General features: G+C 36.3%; 1 protein-coding gene across 1 annotated transcript in view; it reads left to right on the top strand.

The window, feature by feature from the left end:
- EPC2 (enhancer of polycomb homolog 2) overlaps window positions 1-18,146 on the top strand; it is a gene marked incomplete at both ends in the record, with an annotated part of 136,360 nt that overhangs the window by 79,735 nt on the left and 38,479 nt on the right. The window contains one exon of the mRNA XM_080719980.1: window positions 10,241-10,386. Coding sequence (XP_080576106.1) covers window positions 10,241-10,386 — 146 coding nt within the window. The remainder of the gene's footprint in view (window positions 1-10,240; window positions 10,387-18,146) is intronic.

Raw genomic sequence — 18,146 nt, 5'->3', positions numbered from 1 at the left:
GATGCTCTGGATCTCGAGTCTTTGGTATTTCAGTCACCACTACTCCTTTCCTGGGTTGTATCGCAAAGTCTCAGACCCAGGGAGTCAATCGAGGCTGCTTAGAGTGTGGGGGGTGCCAAATTGGGTGTTCTCCAGTGGGGAGTTGTGACTATGGTGTGATATCTCTGCCACCGCCACTCCCCCATTGGGTTGCTCTGCTAAAATCTCCGACCCAGGGAGACTATCTGTGCAAGTCCCTGGGAGTGCAGTACTGGGATTTCTCCCCTTGGGGCTGCAATTTGACTCACGGTTGTTGAGTGCGCTGATGGAGCTGTAGTGAACTCGGTGGATTCGTAGCTGCCGCCACTGGCAATATGGCACCACTGCCACGCCCTCGGCCATGATGCTGGCGTATTTCTTCTCTGGTTTTGAGCTCCGCTCTAAGTCCCTGCCAGGTGTGCTGTGCCCGGCCCTTGGGAGCTTTAGATGTTACCTGCGCCGAAAAAACTGCTGACTGCCACCCGGCTGTTCAGCACCTGCTCACCTCGGCTCTCTGTCCACCCCTCCTCTCTGGAGCCTGGTAGCTGGTTGAGTGCATTGGTCTTCAGCCGTCCAGTGAACTCGCCACTGCTGCCGGCAGTAAGGCGCTGCTGTCGCATCCTCAGCCGTGAGGTTGGCATAGTTCTTCTCTGGTTTTGAGCCCTGCTGAGCCCTTGCGGGGTGTGCTGATCCCGGCCCTTGGGAGCTTTAGACACTCCTTGCGCCGAAAAAACTGCTGACTGCCGCCCGGCTGTTCAGCAGCTGCTCATCTCGGTTTGCTGTCCACCCCTTCTCTCTTGCGCCTGGTGGCTGGTTGAGTGCGTTGGTCTAGAGCCGTCCGGTGAACTCGCCACTGCCGCCAGCAGTAAGGCGCTGCTGCGTCCTAGGCTGCGAGGCCAGCATACCACCTCTCAGGATTTGAGCTCCTTTCTGAGTCTCCGTCCTCTCTAGAGCCTGGTGCTGCTAGGGAAGATGTGGCCTGCGCTGCGGCTCCGGATGCTCCACACCGCGGCTCTGGCCGCTCCGGCCGCTCCAGCCGCTTTGCACCGCGGCTCTGGGTGCTCTTTGCCACAGCGGCCATGGCACTTCGGGATGGTTTTTTTCTGGTGTCTCGTTTTTCCAGCCCTCTTTCTCTGTCCCTTGTATTTAGTTTTTATTTCTTTGCTGGTGGTGTTTTCTGGCTCTGAAAGGCGCTGGTTTTGTGGTAATAGAGATAATTAGCGGGACTTGTAAGTGCCGCTTTTCTCCATCACCCTCTTCCCGGAAGTTCTCAAGACTAACATTTTTAAAGAAGAAAATACACAAGGATACCTGTAAGACCCAAAGGTAAAGAAATCTTAAGGCAAAAATGTCATGCAACAAAAGTCATAGTCAGAAACAAACTACATACCAGAAGACATAAATGAATGCACTCCTTTTTAGCAAAAGGGAATCGAGGGAAAACAGCATTGCCTTTCTGAATCCAACAGACTTGGGTTCAAATTTTATGTGATTTCCTACAAACCAATAAAAACACTTTTAGTGTCTCAATTTTTTTCTTTTTCTTTCTTTTTCTTTTTCTTTTTTTGTGGTACTGGGGCAGAACCCAGGGATATTCTACCTCCGAGTTACATCTTCAGCCCTATTTTTTATTCTTATTTTGAAACAGGGTCTCACTAAGTTGCAAAGGTAGTTGCTAAGTAGTAGCTGAGGCTGTCCTCAAACTGCAGTCCTCCTGTCTCAGCCTCTGGAATGATGGGATTACAAGCGTGTGCCACCACACCTGGCCTTAACATCTGAATTTTATTGTAAAATGAAAATACGAATATCTTTCATGGTTTTATGTGGGTGGGAGAAAATTTACATTGTAATTTTAGTGCTTACTAGCTACTTAAAACTAGAAATATTTAGGACTTAAGCAAATCAAATAAGTTCTGTCTTAGAGGTTAGAACTTTACAATCTGAAGCTTGAAATAAACTTACTATTTTTCATAAAGGGTGAAGTATTTTAAATAAGCATTTTATTTTCTTATGAATACCACTCAGATAACTAAAGCAGAAAGCAAATAATTATTGTGAAGATTCTTAATACCTGTGAACTAGAACTAGAATTCTTAACATTTTACTTGTTTTCTTTTCTTAATGTTCATATCCATCATCTTCCATGGCCCACATTATGATAAATGGTATATTTTTACCTCTTTGCTCCCATTAACTCTCATGTTTCTTTGTATTCTGTTTTTTAGAGTTTAGTTTTAAATGTACATTTTCTTATAGCAATACATACATCATTAGGCATAATCTTAAAACATTTTTTTCCTACACAGATCATTCTCCTCACTCTAGTACATACCTTAAAATCTTTTACCTTTTATTTAGGTGTTTATCTTTAGATTTCTGAATAATGGTTTCATATTACTATCTTTTTAAGCTATTTTTATATTTCTTGATTTCATTCTATTTAAGATGAATATTCAGTTTTTTTTACTTCTCAGCACATTTTCTCGATTTTTGTCTTTAATATCTTTAACAAATTAGTATTTATCATTTACAGTATTAAACATGCAGATAGTAACAGCTACCTACAACTTGGCTAAGAGTTTGATAGAGTGAAGAGTTTTAGGGTAAAAACTACCATCCTTGAGAATTTTGAATATTTTGTGATTATCCTTTTTTTTCTCTTCTTTGAGACAGTCTCTTATTGCCTACACAGGATGGCTCAGGCCATCCTTTAGCTTCAGCTCCTGAGTAGTTGGGACTGCAGACTTGTGGCACCGCACCCAGCTCAGTAACATTGTCTTTTAACTTCAGTGTTGCTGTTGAGAGGTGTAATTTTTTTTATTTTTTGCTGTTATAGTTTTATATATTTAGTATTTATTGTTCCTCAAGTGTTTCTTTTATATAGTATCCTGTTCCTGTTTTTTATTTCATGGTTTCAATACTATCTTTTTCTGTTTTGTTGTTTTGTTTCCTTCTTGCATTGTCTGTGTTTTCTCAAACATCTAAATTATTTGACTGTTCATTTATATTTGAATAAAGTCACTTTTTATCTGATGGAGTTTTTTTCAGAGATCAAACATTTCTTTCCATAAAGGAATGCTTCAATCATATTCCTAGGTGGCTGGAGTATTTTTATATGTATAGCTGAGTTGGGGAAAGGGGACACCGGAGGGTGATGGCTCACGAGGGAGATTTCACTGTTATCTCTGCAGACTTTATTTCATTTTTTCTTACTGTTCACATCCATCATCTTCCATGGCCCACATTATAATAAAGGACATCTTTTTTTTACCTCTTTGCTTCCATTAACTGTCATGTTGTCTTTATATTCTGTTTTTTAGAGTTTACTTTTAAATGTACATTTTCTTATCAAAGCATTACATACAGGGCATCCACCCTAGCTAACTAGGCAAGAGCATTTCCGCTGCATCACACCCAGAGCCCCGGGCTGAAAACGTTTTTGAGAGGAAAAGTAGTTGCCTGGCTTTTCTGAAGGGAGTAAAAAAAGGTCTAATTATCTCTAAAATTTTTTCTACCTATCTCCTTATTTGTATAAGTATCATATGCCTTTTCTGGAAGTATCAGTTAATTTCATCTAAATCCTAGATGGAAAAGGTAGAGTTTCCTATTTCTTTATTGTATGTGTTTCCGTCTCTCCCAGCCATTTTACATTTTAATTACGTTCTCATATAAGGCCTAATTCATTATAATTTTTTGGGGGGGCGGGTCTGGGGATGGAACCCAGAGGCATTTGACCTCTAAGCTACACACCCTGCCCAATTTTTTATTCTTTATTTTGAAACCAGGTCTCACTGAGTTGCAGAGGGCCTCACTAATTAGCTGAGGCTGTCTGCAGACCACGATCCTCAGGTCTCAGCCTCCCGAATGCTGGGATTACAAGCGTGTGCCACCACGCCTGGCTCCTAATTCATTATAATTTTGAAAATTCATTTGATACTTTTCATTCTCATCACCTCTAAGGATGTATGCTACTTGAAAATAAATGCTTTTGTTTGAATGGGATTTTGAGACAAGTATACCATCGTTCTGCCTTTTTTAACCAGAATTCATTTCTATGTTCACATTTCTGTTAGAGGAAATCTGACCCAGGTGTGCTTTAAACATTGACTGTTAGTGGGTGAGTTGTTCATCTATGGTACAGTTCCCTGTGAGTGGTTTCAAACATGGCTGAGGAGGGGCCAGGACCATGCAGACACAGTGATTAACATGTAAAAATACAAAGGTGAGTTTCTATAGAGAGTTCTGTGTTCATAGAATTAAGGAAGGTAAGTGATAAGTGTGGATTCTGTTGTTAGGTGAAGCCTTGAATTTAAAGTACTTTTTGATTAGCTCACATTCAGTGAGTTAGAGTAGTAATGCATCCTAATTGTATAATTAGGAAAGAGGGCGAGTAAAATAAACTATGCATATTGATAGGCATTTTGTAAAGGCCTATCAAGAATGTCCTGGAGAGTACAGGTATTTATATAATAAATAAGACTCTGCATTATTGGGTTTAGGAAGTCAAGAAATAATGTTCTTTCTCCTTTTCTGCTTTGGAGCTGATTGAAAAAATAAATATACAAAATTTCAGCTATGTGGCTCAGTGGACTTTCTAATATTTAATCCCTGAATTAGACAGATTTACCCTGTCAATAAGATAACCACTGATGTTAGTTCTCCCCTGGTTGGGGCAGAGTCAACTTCTTGCGCCTACCATTCATTGGAGAACTGACCAGAAATGCAGCCTCTATAAAGGAAAGATGAACCACAGAAAATATTCATGGGAAGGTATTGAACCAATAAGGTCTTCCTCCCAAATTCACCAGTCATGACAGAGTGAAGGGGTAGAGAGAGACTGAAAGTATCCTTATACTTTTCCCTCCTGGATATTTGAGTGGAAAAGTAGAGAACAAAGTACTTCCCTTTAATGTACAGTATGTAATAGGTATAGCACTCTAGTAGTATCAATCCATATTCATAATATTATTGTGAAATAATGGACAATACCTGGCTCATCATTGTCTGCCATGTTGAATTACATGCTACTCATTTAGTACTATGTTTGGTAAACCCCTTTTAATTTAAAAGCATCTTACCATATATTGGCTCTGGGAAATTTTCTTAAATTATTTTCTTTTCTAGGTTCTCTATATTTTCATTTTAATAGATAGCTATACTTATTAGATATTTGCATATGAATATGGCCAAGTACCAAAGACTTTAAAAGGTACTTTTAAATAGAAGTGAGAATTGCTTTACCCAATAATTTAGACTATTCTCTAAGCTGTAACCATTCAACTTGTACTGTGCTGTATATTCCAACAGCAGGCTATTTCCACTGCCTTACCTACATAAACATGGTTGTTCTCCTTGACAAAGCACACAAGCTTTCCTGATGGCATTGCAGGAAACTTTCTGAGCTACTTTTCTTTTCGTTTCTTTTCTCTAGTGATCATGAATACTCGTAAATAGCCTTATGTCAAATCTTTTGTTGTTTATTGCTCAGTTAACTTTCCCACAGGAAGTCTTCTCTATATGTAAAGATACATGCCCTTATTAACCTTGTAGTAATTGTATTGATATACTTCATAAGAAGTTTTCAACCCTTCTACAAATCCTCCTCCTCCCCTTTTTAAAAAGAGGGTTTTGCTTGTTTTGTTTGGTTGATTGGCCTATGAAACTAACCCTCTTATTTGTAAAATTTGTTATTTAGCAAGAATAAAGCTTCTTGGTTTTAAGAAGTGAGATATCAGTAAACTTGCAAAAAATATTCTACTTGTACTTTAAAAGAATCTCTTAGAAATGCTATTTTTAGTCAATAGCTTTAGTACTCACTTTTTTTCTTAGTATTGTGTAGGGGGTAGACGAGTATGACTAATCACTGCTTTTAAAGATTTTCTTTTTGTTTGATAGAGAAGATAATCACTATAATATGAGGTAAAAAAGAAGTACAAATGAAAGACCTGTACCTGGTTTGAAGCAGCAGATTACCTAACTTGATGAGTCTTGTGTAGAATTTAATAAAAAGAGAAATAGTAGTACTAGAATACTTACAGTGCTAGTGTAAATCTTTGCCCTGGTTCTTATTTAACAAACACATTGTCAGATCTCCTACCACTTCTCACTATTAATTTTTCTAAACTATTTCCCAGCTTTTCTTGTCCCTTTCCCTGCCTCACAAGCTGGTGAAATGGCTTTTGTAAGACCAGAAATAAGAAAGAGCCCTTTGCAACTCAGTGAGACCCTGTTTCAAAGTAGAGAATAAAAAAAATAGGGCTGGGGGTGGAGCTTGGAGTAGAATGCCCCTGGGTTCCACCCCTAGTACCAAGCCAGAATAAAAGAATAAGAAGATAGAGCAGATAAAAGGTGGAGAAACATAGAGTAAGATTAGGTTGGTATGTAAATGACGGTGATGGAAAATTTGTATCCTTGCTCTTAAACTTGCAAAAATTCCTGTTTAATTTAGGAATTAGCATATGGGTTAACTTTGCTCAGCATGTTCTAAAATATTTTCCTAAAAATTATTCTGACTATACCAACTACCAATTGCATTAACTACTAGTTGAACTAAAGGTGGATCATTGGACATTTTTTATGTGTATAAGTACAGTATCCCTTGTAGAAGGAAGAGTAATTTTTAGTTATGTATAGTTCATAGGATCCACCTCATTTATTATGGAGTTTGACATGATTGGATTATACCAACTACCAATTGCATTAACTACTAGTTGAACTAAAGGTGGATCATTGGACATTTTTTATGTGTATAAGTACAGTATCCCTTGTAGAAGGAAGAGTAATTTTTAGTTATGTATAGTTCATAGGATCCACCTCATTTATTATGGAGTTTGACATGATTGGATTAGCTTTTAAGAGCATACTTTTGAATCATTGATAATCTTGTGATTAAAAACAATTTTTGCTGGGCATGGTGGTGCATGCTTGTAATCCCCGCGCTTGGGAGGCGGAGACAGGAGGATTGTGTAGGTTCAAGCCAGCCGCGCTGGCTTAAGAGACCCTGTTTCCAAATAAAAAATATAAAATAGGTCTGGGAGTGTAGCCCAGAGGTAGAAGGCCCCTGGGTTCCATCCCCAGTACCACCAAAATATGGATGGATGGATGGATGGATGGATGGATGGATGGATGGATGGGTGGATGGATGGATGGATGGATGGATATAAGAAAATATATTCAGAATTTTTGTTTGTTTGTTTTTGGTGGTGTTGGGGATTGAACCCAGGTGCATTCTACCTCCAAGCTACATCCCAAGTCCTAGGTTTTATTTTTTATATTGAAACAGGGTCTCACTGAGTTGCAAAGGGCCTCACTAAGTAGCTGAGGCTGTCTTCAAACCGCGATCTTCCTGTCTCAGCCTTCCAAATGCTGGGATTACAAATGTGCGCTACCATGCCTGGCTTATTTTCAGGAATATTTTAAATGAATCATATTTACAAGTCAGTGTCATTAGTTCACAAATAACTCTGTTCTTCTTGTTTATTCATTGTGTAGCATTCAGTAAGAATTAAATGCAGTAATGTTTTAAGATTCTACATAAGGGAGATTGTAACAGTTAATTTAGTAATGCATAGAGCATGTTGAATACATCCTAGCCCATAGTAAGTACTTTATAAGAATTAGCTAACATTTCTTTTTCTGTCACTTGTTATCTTTTTTTTTTTTTTTTTCCTTTGATAGTACTAGGGGTGGAACCCAGGGGCCTTTTCTACCTCCGGGCTATATTCCCAGACCTATTTTATACTTTATGTGGAAACAGGGTCTCACTAAGTTGCTGAGAGCCTCACTAAGTAGCTGAGGCTGGCTTCGAACCTGTGTGATCCTCCTGTCTCAGCCTCCCAAGTGCTGGGATTACAAGCATGTGTTACCATTCCTGGCTTTCTAGTGATAACTTTTAAGGAATTAATTGTTCAGATTTATGGGATTTATTCACTTCTGATGGTAAACATTAAATATTGAAGTCCTTCAATACTTCAGTACAGACTAATTTTATTGAAATTACATAAATGTACACATTTATTGCCATTGAACTGCCTGAAAGAATGTCAGGCTGAATCTGAGAATGCCAGGACATTTCACGTAGTATGAATGTAGGATATTTACTCATACCTTGATATGCAGGTAGCCTTTAAATAACGAACCAATTAATGATTGATACCTCTTCATTGCCTTGCTCTAAATCTTATGTAATTTCAACACATAATTTGAGGCATATCTGTTTTTCTCCCTTTGTATTTTAATAATATTTGTACATGCTTTAAAAAATCACACAGTTGGGAATAAAGAAAATTATAATTCCCTGAGTTTCTTATGTATCTTTTCAAAGATATTCTGTGTTTACAAACACATGCATATCATTCTTATTCTTCCTAAAATATAGTGCACTATATACACTATTCTGTACCTTCCCTTTTTTATACTGAATGACCATAAAAGTCAGTTTTCACTTGTGATGAATGAGTGAAATGGTCATAATGATCACTGAAAATCATTTTTAAAGAGTGGCTAATGATATAGGAAATTGTTCATTATATAATTTTATTTCAAAAACTATAGAATTATTTACATGATAAACTGAAATTTAAGTATTTATATTTATATATGTGCATAAGAAAAAATAAGAAAGTATAACAAAAATGCCAAGTATATTTATGATTCATATCAGTTTACATAGGTCACTGCCTTTCTTTTTTAGATCTTCAGTTTCATATATCTATTAAACTATCATCTAATCCTACAAATATTGCTTGTTTGGTATTTTTAACTTCCATTGTCACAATTAATACCCTGTGTGTATATATCTTTGTCTTTGTGTAAGTTTATTTATAGCAAGAATTCTAGAAATAGAATAGCCAAGTCCAAAAGGATATTTTTAATTTAATTAAATGTTTGTAAATTCCTCCTCACATTCCAGAATAGCATATTATCAAGTTTTAGATCTTAGTCTATCTGATGAGTGAAAGGTATTGTCTCTTTGTGTTTCCTTCTGTTTAATTATGAATGAGCCCCCCATGTATTGGTGTTTACACTCCACTAAAAATCCTTTACATGCTTTTGTTGTATTCCTAGGGTTTTTTTTTCTTTAGTAATATACAAGAAAGCCTTAAGAAAATCGGTGTTTATGTATTTTTCCCCTCAGTTCTTTGCCTTTTGACTTTGTTTATTAGATTTTGTATGTAGAAATTGTTTATTTTTATATAGTCAAATTACTCACTGTAATCAGTTTCATGGTTTCTAAGTGCCTGTCTATACAACATTTTATCTGTGCATTTTCTTCTAGTAGTTTTTTTTTTTTTTTTTACTATAGATTTTTGTCAACTGTGGCAGGGCATGGTGACACAGGCTTGTAATCCCTGCCCTTGGGAGGCGGAAACAGGAGAATCACGCAGGTTCGAATCCAGCCTTGCTTGCTTAAAGAGTCCTGTTTCCAAATTATATATATAGGTCTGGGAGTATAGCCCAGAGGTAGAAGGGCTATACCAAAAAAAAAAAAGTCAACTGTGTAATTTATTGGTTTTAGAAGTGGGGTAGGAATTCAGCTTAAATTTTATAGATAACTAGTCTGTCTTGTCAACACTTTGTTTTTAAAAAAATTAATTTTTATCTTCATTGATCCAAAACACTATCCCATCATACACTGTATATTTAAGTTTATTTTTCTTACTTTTGTTCCATGGCTTCTCATTGTTATATAACTGTCATGTTTATTCTCTTTTGTAAATATTATTTTATGTTTTATCATATATCCATACTTTTTTGAAAATAAGAAATTAATTTCTTAATGGTTTTATTCTCCTCTTCAACTTTAAATCGTATATAAAGCAAACATTTATTTTTTCTTCCACTCTGAAGTTAGTCTCTGAAACTAATTTCTAGGTATCTTTTCATGAAATCTTTGTAAATGCATATGTATTTAAAAATGGTCTTGCTGGGCGTGGTGGTGCACTCACTCTGTTTGTAATCCATGAGCTTGGGAGGCTGAGACAGGAGGATTGCACAGATTTGAAGCCAGCCTCAGCTACTTACTGAGGCTCTCAACAACTTAGTGAGACCCTGTTTCTAAATAAAATGTAAAATACATCTGGGAGTATAGCCTAGAGATAGAAAGCCCCTAGGTTCTACCCTCAGTACTGCACACAATAAAAAAAAAAAAGTGGTCTAATCAAATATTGATAAAATACTATAATTTCTCCCAGGTTTGAAAAATTCTTCTTTTCTTTTTTAGCTTTTAACCTAGACAACGAACAACCTGATTATGATATGGATTCAGAAGATGAGACTTTATTAAATAGACTTAACAGGAAGATGGAAATTAAGCCTTTGCAATTTGAAATTATGATTGACAGACTTGAAAAAGCCAGTTCTAATCAGGTAATGTACCATGTAAAAATTTCTTGTCTTTTACAGTTAGCCCAGTTGGCACCTTTATTTTAATTTTCTTTAGACCTCATTGTATTGGATTTTACTGTCTCTTGAATTTCTTTTCCAGACATCCTAAGAATTTCTATTTACAATATTTCTTGAATAAAATACTTAAGCACAAATTTCTTGAATAGAAGCATGAAGAGTACTGTTCTGACTTTTTCCACGTGGATAAAAATAATACTGATTACAGCGTTATAGTATCTTCTTGATCCTCTTCATATGACTATTTTTGAAGCTTCAAATTACTAAATTTGCTTGAATGGGTCTCTAAAGAAGTTATATCAAATCTTGCTCAGTTGCTCAGATTTATATTAAGTTATTCATCATTTAAAATGAATTTTAGTTTTAGTTACCTATATGGTATTTAAATTTTTAAGTTAGAAAAATTATTCACAGAGTATTAGAGAATTTTCTTCAGTGAGGTGTTCATATATGGCATAGGAAATTTAAAGTGGTATTGTCTTCCTGGAATCCAATTAAGTAGCATGTCAGGAGTCTTGAAATGTTTATACCCTTTGATAGAGTAATATCACCTCTGAGAATCATACTAAAAAAAAAAAAAAATTGGGCTGGGTGTGGTGACACAAGTTTGTAATCCCAGCATTTGGGAGGCTGAGACTAGAGGATAATGGTTCACGGACAGCCTCAGCTATTTAGTGAGGCCCTTTGCAACAGAATGAGACCCGGTTTCAAAATAAAGAATAATAATAATAATAATAATAATAATAATAATAATAATAATAAAGGGCTGGGGGCATAGCTCAGAGGTAGAATGCCCCTGAGTTCCATCCCCAGTACTACACACAAAAAAAAATTAATAATAATTAGGCTGAGACTTTAGCTCAGTGGTGGAGTGCTTGCCTAGCATGTATTTAATCACCACCATTGGGGGTTGGTGGAGGGGAGAAGAAAGAGAAATAATAGATTTTTAAATGGGAATGTTTGAATAAATTTTAAGTTGTCTGTTGGATAGAATATAATGTATCCATTAAAATCTTGGTTTTTGAAGAATGGCTAAAGCTATAGGAAATTGTTCATTATATAATATTACATTTCAGAAACAGTATACAGAATTGTTTATGTGGAAAACTGAGGTTTGTTTAAAGCATTTCTTTTTATATGTGCATAAGAAAGTACAACAAAATGCCAACTATGGTTACATTTGGGTGCTAGAATTATTAATAATTCTTATGTTCTTTATTCTACTTTTTGTTTTCCAAATTTTCTATAATAAGCATGTATTAATATTGTAATTAGATTTTTAATAAATTATTTTTAAAAATAATTTTTGGTGTACCTGTGTGGTATATTAGTATGCTAATTATTATTAATATATTAAGTTACAGATACAACAAAGTTACAAATAAACTTTTACTGTAGACTGTTAAAACCTTTCATTAGTTTAGCTATACAAATTTCTCTTACCCTACAACTTAAATTCTTAAATCACTAAGATGTTACCAGGTCTTCAGAAGCAGTTTCCAAAGTTTTCCATTGAAAAATTTGACTGCATATTTAGCCTTTCTTCCAGTTTTTCCCCCTGTTTTGATGGGAAGTAATATTCAGTGTACTATCCAAAGAAGTACACTTTGAAAATGAATTTTATAAAATTCAGTTTTCTGGGTTTTGAGATATTCTTGAGTTTTTAAAATTGAGAATAAATTGTCAAATTGATGTTTGTTATAATAAGTGCTCACAGTTTTCCTGGGATTTTGATTACTGGTATCAATAACAGCTTCTGGATGTTTTAAATGCAAATTTTTCTACAAGATATAGGTTGGAGCACTCCTGGTATTTTTACTATGTTCCAGAATTGCTCAATATTTACTCATGCTGGCTTCAATTATATCATCAGAAGACTTCAGCTCTATTTTGTAATTTACTTTCCTAATGCCTATCTAGTTGAACAAGACAAGTAATAGCATCCAATAAGATGCCATTGTAGAGTTTTATGTAAGTGATGCACATAAAAACATTTAAAAATACAATTTACTGTTCACATATAATCAGCAGCATCTCTTATTTTAGTTTTTTTTTGCATGAGGACAGACTCTTGTCCTTGAAACAAACAGCCGACTAGACGCAGAGCATCTGCTTAAATCAATGAGAGATAAAGGTGGAAGTTTTATTAAGGGAATCTTTTTCTTTAGAATCAAGGATTAAAGACACCAAAGGACTGTTCATCTTTATTTCAGGTCCCTGATTTCTGAATTCATGTATCTCTTTATTTTTATTTTTTATTTTTTTTGGAGGGCTGGGGCTATTACTAGATCCCAGGGCAAAGAATCAAGTTTGTGGTTATACTAATTTATTAGGCTGGTAGAGAAAAGTATTAAAGACAGACTGAGGCAAACCTGCCTCCATCATTCTAAGAGACCACTTCAAAGAAGTCATTATTATTATTATTTATTTTTGTGATACTGAGGATTGAACTCAGAGGCATTCGATCTTTGAGCTATAACCCCAGTCCTTTTTCTTTTTTGAAATGGAGTATAAGTTGTGAAGGGCCTAAATAGCTGAGACTAGCTGGGAATCTCTATTCCTTCTGTCTCAGCCTCCCAAGTACTGGAATTATAAGCCTGTGCCACCATGCCCAGACAATGAAGTCATTATTAAAAACTCCTGTTGCCAGATTTTGTGATTTTTAATTTCAGTTCTCATCTATTTGTTTTTATGTGTTCTTAGGGTTTTTTTGTTTGTTTGTTTGTTTGTTTTGGTTGTTGTTTTGTTTTTTGGGTTTTTTGTTTTGTTTTGTTTTGTTTTGTTTGTTTTTTGCTGTTGTTTTGTTTTTCCTTTCCAGTGCTGGGGATTGAATCCAGGACCTCATATATACTCTAAGCAAGCACTCTACCACTGAGCTGTACCCCAAAGCCCACCTTGTATCTTGAAACTGTTTTTTTCTTAAGAATTGAGTCCCTTCTGGTTTTACTATTTTTCATGACCTTACTTTTTTTTTCTTTCTGGCTTAACTCTTTTAAACATGAAGATTTCTTAAAATTTTGTTATTATGCTAAGTATTTTGGGGTAACATCATCAGTGAGAATTTTTATGGCTATCATAATTCATGTCATTGACTTCATTCTCAAGCTCCAGAAATTTTTTTTTTCTCTTTTGGTTTTATTTGTTGACATCTTCACATAGATGTTCCACAGACCTTTTAAGCTTAACCTTCCCAAAACTAAACATATTCCCTTATTTTACATGATCCTATATTTCTCATCTTTTCAGTGATTCTCTAAACTCAGAACCATCTGTTTTTAGCCCTTTTCTTCAATCCCTAAATTTACTTTTTTTTTTGGTGGTGGTGGTGGTACTGGGGATGGAACCCAGCGGCTTACTACCTCTGGGCTACACTCCCAGACCTATTTTATACTTTATGTGGAAACAGGGTCTCACTAAGTTGCTGAGAGCCTCACTAAGTAGCTGAGGCTGGCTTTGAACCTGTGGGATCCTCCTGTCTCAGCCTCCCAAGCGCTGGGATTACAAGCGTGCGCTACCATGCCCGGCTTCAATCCCTAAATTTAAAGTAACCGAATTATTTTGATTTAATATAAAAATTATCTTCTTTTAGTCATGACAGCTAATTGCGATGTCCGACCTTAAATTGAATCAGAGAGGGGAAAATTGTTACAAGGATAATTAATTTCTGACTCAGTTGACAAAACTGAAAAATGGATGGTAGATAGATAAAACTATCAGTGTTAAATTTACTAAAGTTACTGGGATTATAAGCGTATATCTCTTCTCAGATATGTATGTATTAAAGGATAAAGAGCCATGATACATATACATATATGTATATCTTACCCACAAATGGATTAGAAAAAGAAGTATAATGTGTGTGGAGAGTACTTACATGCCAGTAAACATGTGGGCACAACTTAGTAAAGCAAATGGATATAAAAGTTAACAGTAGCTGGATACAATGGAGCATGCCTGTAATCTCAGCTACTTGGGCGGTTGAGGCAAGAGGATCATAAGTTGTAAAACAGCCTGGGCAACTTAGCAAGATCCTATCTCAAAATAAGAAAGGCTGGAAATGTGGCTCAATGGGAGAGCTCCACTCAGTTCATTCCTCTCAGGGCTGAGGGATTACTGGCTGGGGATAACAATAAGTGAGTCTGGGTCTGAAGGGCATACAGGTGTTCTTTGAAATGTTTTTATCTTGCAGATTTTCTGTATATTTGAGACAATTTCTAAATTAAAAGTTTTTTAAAGTCATAAGCCTCCTTAAATGTCACTCTTTTCGTAAAATTTCCTCTAATATAATTACCTTAATAAAATATTATTCAAGAAATAAACATTTTTAAAGCTCTCAATGTTTTAATTTATAAACCCTGATTATACTCTTTTTTAAACTGTCTAATCCCCTATTTTCAGGTATTCAACACTACTCTTTACTTACACATTCCATTAGAAAGATGTCCTTATTCCCCACCCTATACCACCCCTGCCTAAAACAGAATGCTTCTCTAACACAATGAATAGAGGCCGACAGACATGCGCTCCATCATATGCTATCTCTATCTTCCTGTAGAGGCAGAGTCCTTATCCTTTTCTAACTCTTCCTTTGTACCTGTGTATTCCTTAAATATTTTTCTCTTTCTTTCTTTCTTCTTTCTTTCTTTCTTTCTTTCTTTCTTTCTTTCTTTCTTTCTTTCTTTCTTTCTTTCTTTCTTTCTTTCTTTTTGTAGTACACCAGGGATTGAACCCTGGGGCATTCTATCTCCAGCTACATTCCCAGCCCTATTTTTTATTCTTCCTTTTGAAACTGGGTCTCACTAAGTTGTGGAGGACCTCACTAAGTAGCTAAGACTAGCTGCAAACCTGTGATCCTCCTATCTCAGCCTCCTTAGCAGGGAGATTATAAGCATGTACCCTCACATCCGATTTATAAACCTTTTTTTTTTTTTTTTTTTTGCTAGTGAAGATGCACATTTGTCTTTCACATATATTAATTTATTACCAAATTAATTTATTTCACATTAATTTAAAGACATAAATTTTTATTTTACTTTTTTTTTTGGTATTGGGGATTGAACCCAGAAGCATTCTACCTTCAAGCTACACCCCTAGCTCAAATTTTATTTATTTGGAAACGGCTCTCACTAGGTTGCTGAGAGCCTCAAAAGTTGCCAAGGCAACCCTCCTGTCTCAGCCTCCCAAGTACTGGGATTACAAGCTTGGGACATCATGCCCAGCTGATTATTTTACTTTAAATCATCCCTTCTTTCATTTCCTCATTTTTTATCTCTCTGCCCAAAAAAGATACTGTAGGCTCCCTACTTCCAAAGAGAACTTTCATTAATCTCATATTTCTCAAACTATTGCCCTATCTCACCTTTCTTTTTTGTCATAAATTTTCAAAAGACTATTCATACTTGGTGTTTGCTGTGTTTTCTTTTTACTCACATCACCAGCTATTTCAGTTTACTGAATTTTACTCTTTAAGGTCACTAGTGGCCTCCTAATTGTCATCCAGGAGCCTTCTTCCCCCCCCCCCAACTTTTCTTTTCTCCCCTTTGGCTTTTTATCTCTGTGGTACTAGATATGTTGATCACCACTTTTTCTGTTTTATTTCTTCATTTCATCTCTTTTTCCATTGCCTCCCTCAAATATGCTATATTTCCTTTGGCATCTGTCCTCAAAATTTATTCCTTTACCTTAAGTTACCAAATTTGATGCTAATTCCCAAATCCTGTCTCTACCTCCTATTCTCCAGGCTGTGTTTTTTATGGAAGTTTTCCTCTTTAGAAAGTATTTCAAATATTCCGGGCATGGTGGTACATGCTTGTAATCCCAGCATTTGGGAGGCTGAGATAGGGGATCACAGTTGGCAGACAGCCTCAGCTACTACTTAGGCCCTTTTCAAGTCAGTGAAACACTGTTTCAAAATAAAGAATAAAAATAGGGCTGGGGTGTAGCTCAGAGGTAGAATGCCCCTGGATTCTACCCCCAGTACTGCCCCAAAAAAAGGGGAGAAAGTATTTCAAATTCAACATTTTTAACCTTCCATCCTCCCCTAGATTTACTTAACAACATTATCATTATCTTCCATTCAGGTGACCCATCTTGCATGCTAATGATTAAGTTCTTTATAATAGTTCATCTATATAGAAATAAAACTAAATCAAACCAGTTTTTTGCTCTAAAATAGATGTTTGCCTACTTTTCCCATTTTTATTGCCTCTCACCTAGACCTCTGCTATTCCACCACTAGCTATTAAAAATAAAAAAAACTAATCTTTAAAGCTGTGTATGGTGGTGCACACTTATAAATTTCAGTACTTGGGAGTTTGAGACAGGATGATTGCAGGTTCAAGAACAGCCTCAGCTGTAGCAAGACCCTTGGCAACCTAGCAAAACTGCATCAAAATAAATAAAAAAGGCTGGGGGTGCAGCTTTGAGGTAGAATGTTCCTGGGATGAATTCCCAGTACACACACACACACACACACACACACACACACACACACACACACACACACTGAAGCGAAACAAATATTTTTAAATGAAAAAACAATAAAACCACCTCTCAATGGTTTGTACTGTCTGTAAATTTCATATCAATGTAGCAAGGCCATTAGCAACCTAGCAAGACTGTTCCAAAAAAAAAAAAAAACAATAAATAGAATGTCCTGGGGGTAAATCCCTAGTACTACACACACACACACACACACACACACACACACCCCTAAACAAATATTTAAAAAAAAATCACCCTCCCCAAAAAAAAAACACCCTTCACTAGTTTTCACTGTTTGTAAATTCCATAGTCTTCCTGACTCCAGGCACTGAACTATCTGGAACTCATTGCTCTTATAGCTCTACATTGTTCCTCTGCCTAGAATGCCAGCTCCTACATTTCTAATACTGTGCTCTACTATTAGTAAGCGTGTAGTTTGCACCCCTAGTGTTATCATTTTACTACCTATTTTGCAGTCACTTAACAAGCTTCATCTTCCCATCCTGAAAGGAATTTTAACACTACCTTTTATTCTACATCTTCCAGCCAGCCACATTTAATATTTTTGGGCCCATGACTTGTAACAGCTTTTTCCTGGTGCCAGATTCCCTCAAGAGTCTAGAAGTAGAAGGGAATTTGGAGCTGTGAATTTTTCTTGGAAAGGCTGTTGAAGCATGCTGAGTAGTTAAGCATTTATTTCAGAAGAAATGTGTATAAATGTCCATATTTTTGGCTCTTCAATTAATAAGACCTAATCCTACATTTGGGGAATTGTCCTCTTGATGAAGCTTGATATAAGACAGAGGCTGCCTTACTGTCTCAAGAAATGAAAAATGTCAGAGCTGGGCATCATAATGCATACCTGTATTCCCAGCTCCTAGGGAGATGAGGCAGGAGGATTATGAGTTCAGGGCCACCTCTGGCAGCACAGTGAGACTTTGTCTCCCAAACTGAATACCTGAAAATGCAAAATGATGTCTTTCCTTGTACCCTTTGCATCCAGACACTTTCGGGAACCATTCTGTGTTCAATGAGGTACCTAGGCTCTGCCAATTACGGTTGCTGAGTTTGGTTTTTGTTTGTTGTATGTGTGTTACAGGGATTGAGTTCAGTGGCATTCTGCTTCTGAGCTGTACCTCCAGCCCTTTTTTAATTTTTAGTTTGAAACAAGGTCCCATTAGGATGATAAAAGTCTCACTACTAGCTGAGGCTGTCCTTGAACCTGCAGTCCTACTGTCTCA

This window comes from Muscardinus avellanarius (assembly GCF_963383645.1).
Source record: "Muscardinus avellanarius genome assembly, chromosome: 2".
NCBI lineage: Eukaryota > Metazoa > Chordata > Mammalia > Rodentia > Gliridae > Muscardinus > Muscardinus avellanarius.
Note: the sequence above shows the minus strand (reverse complement) of the source record. Positions and strands in the feature narration are given on the sequence as shown.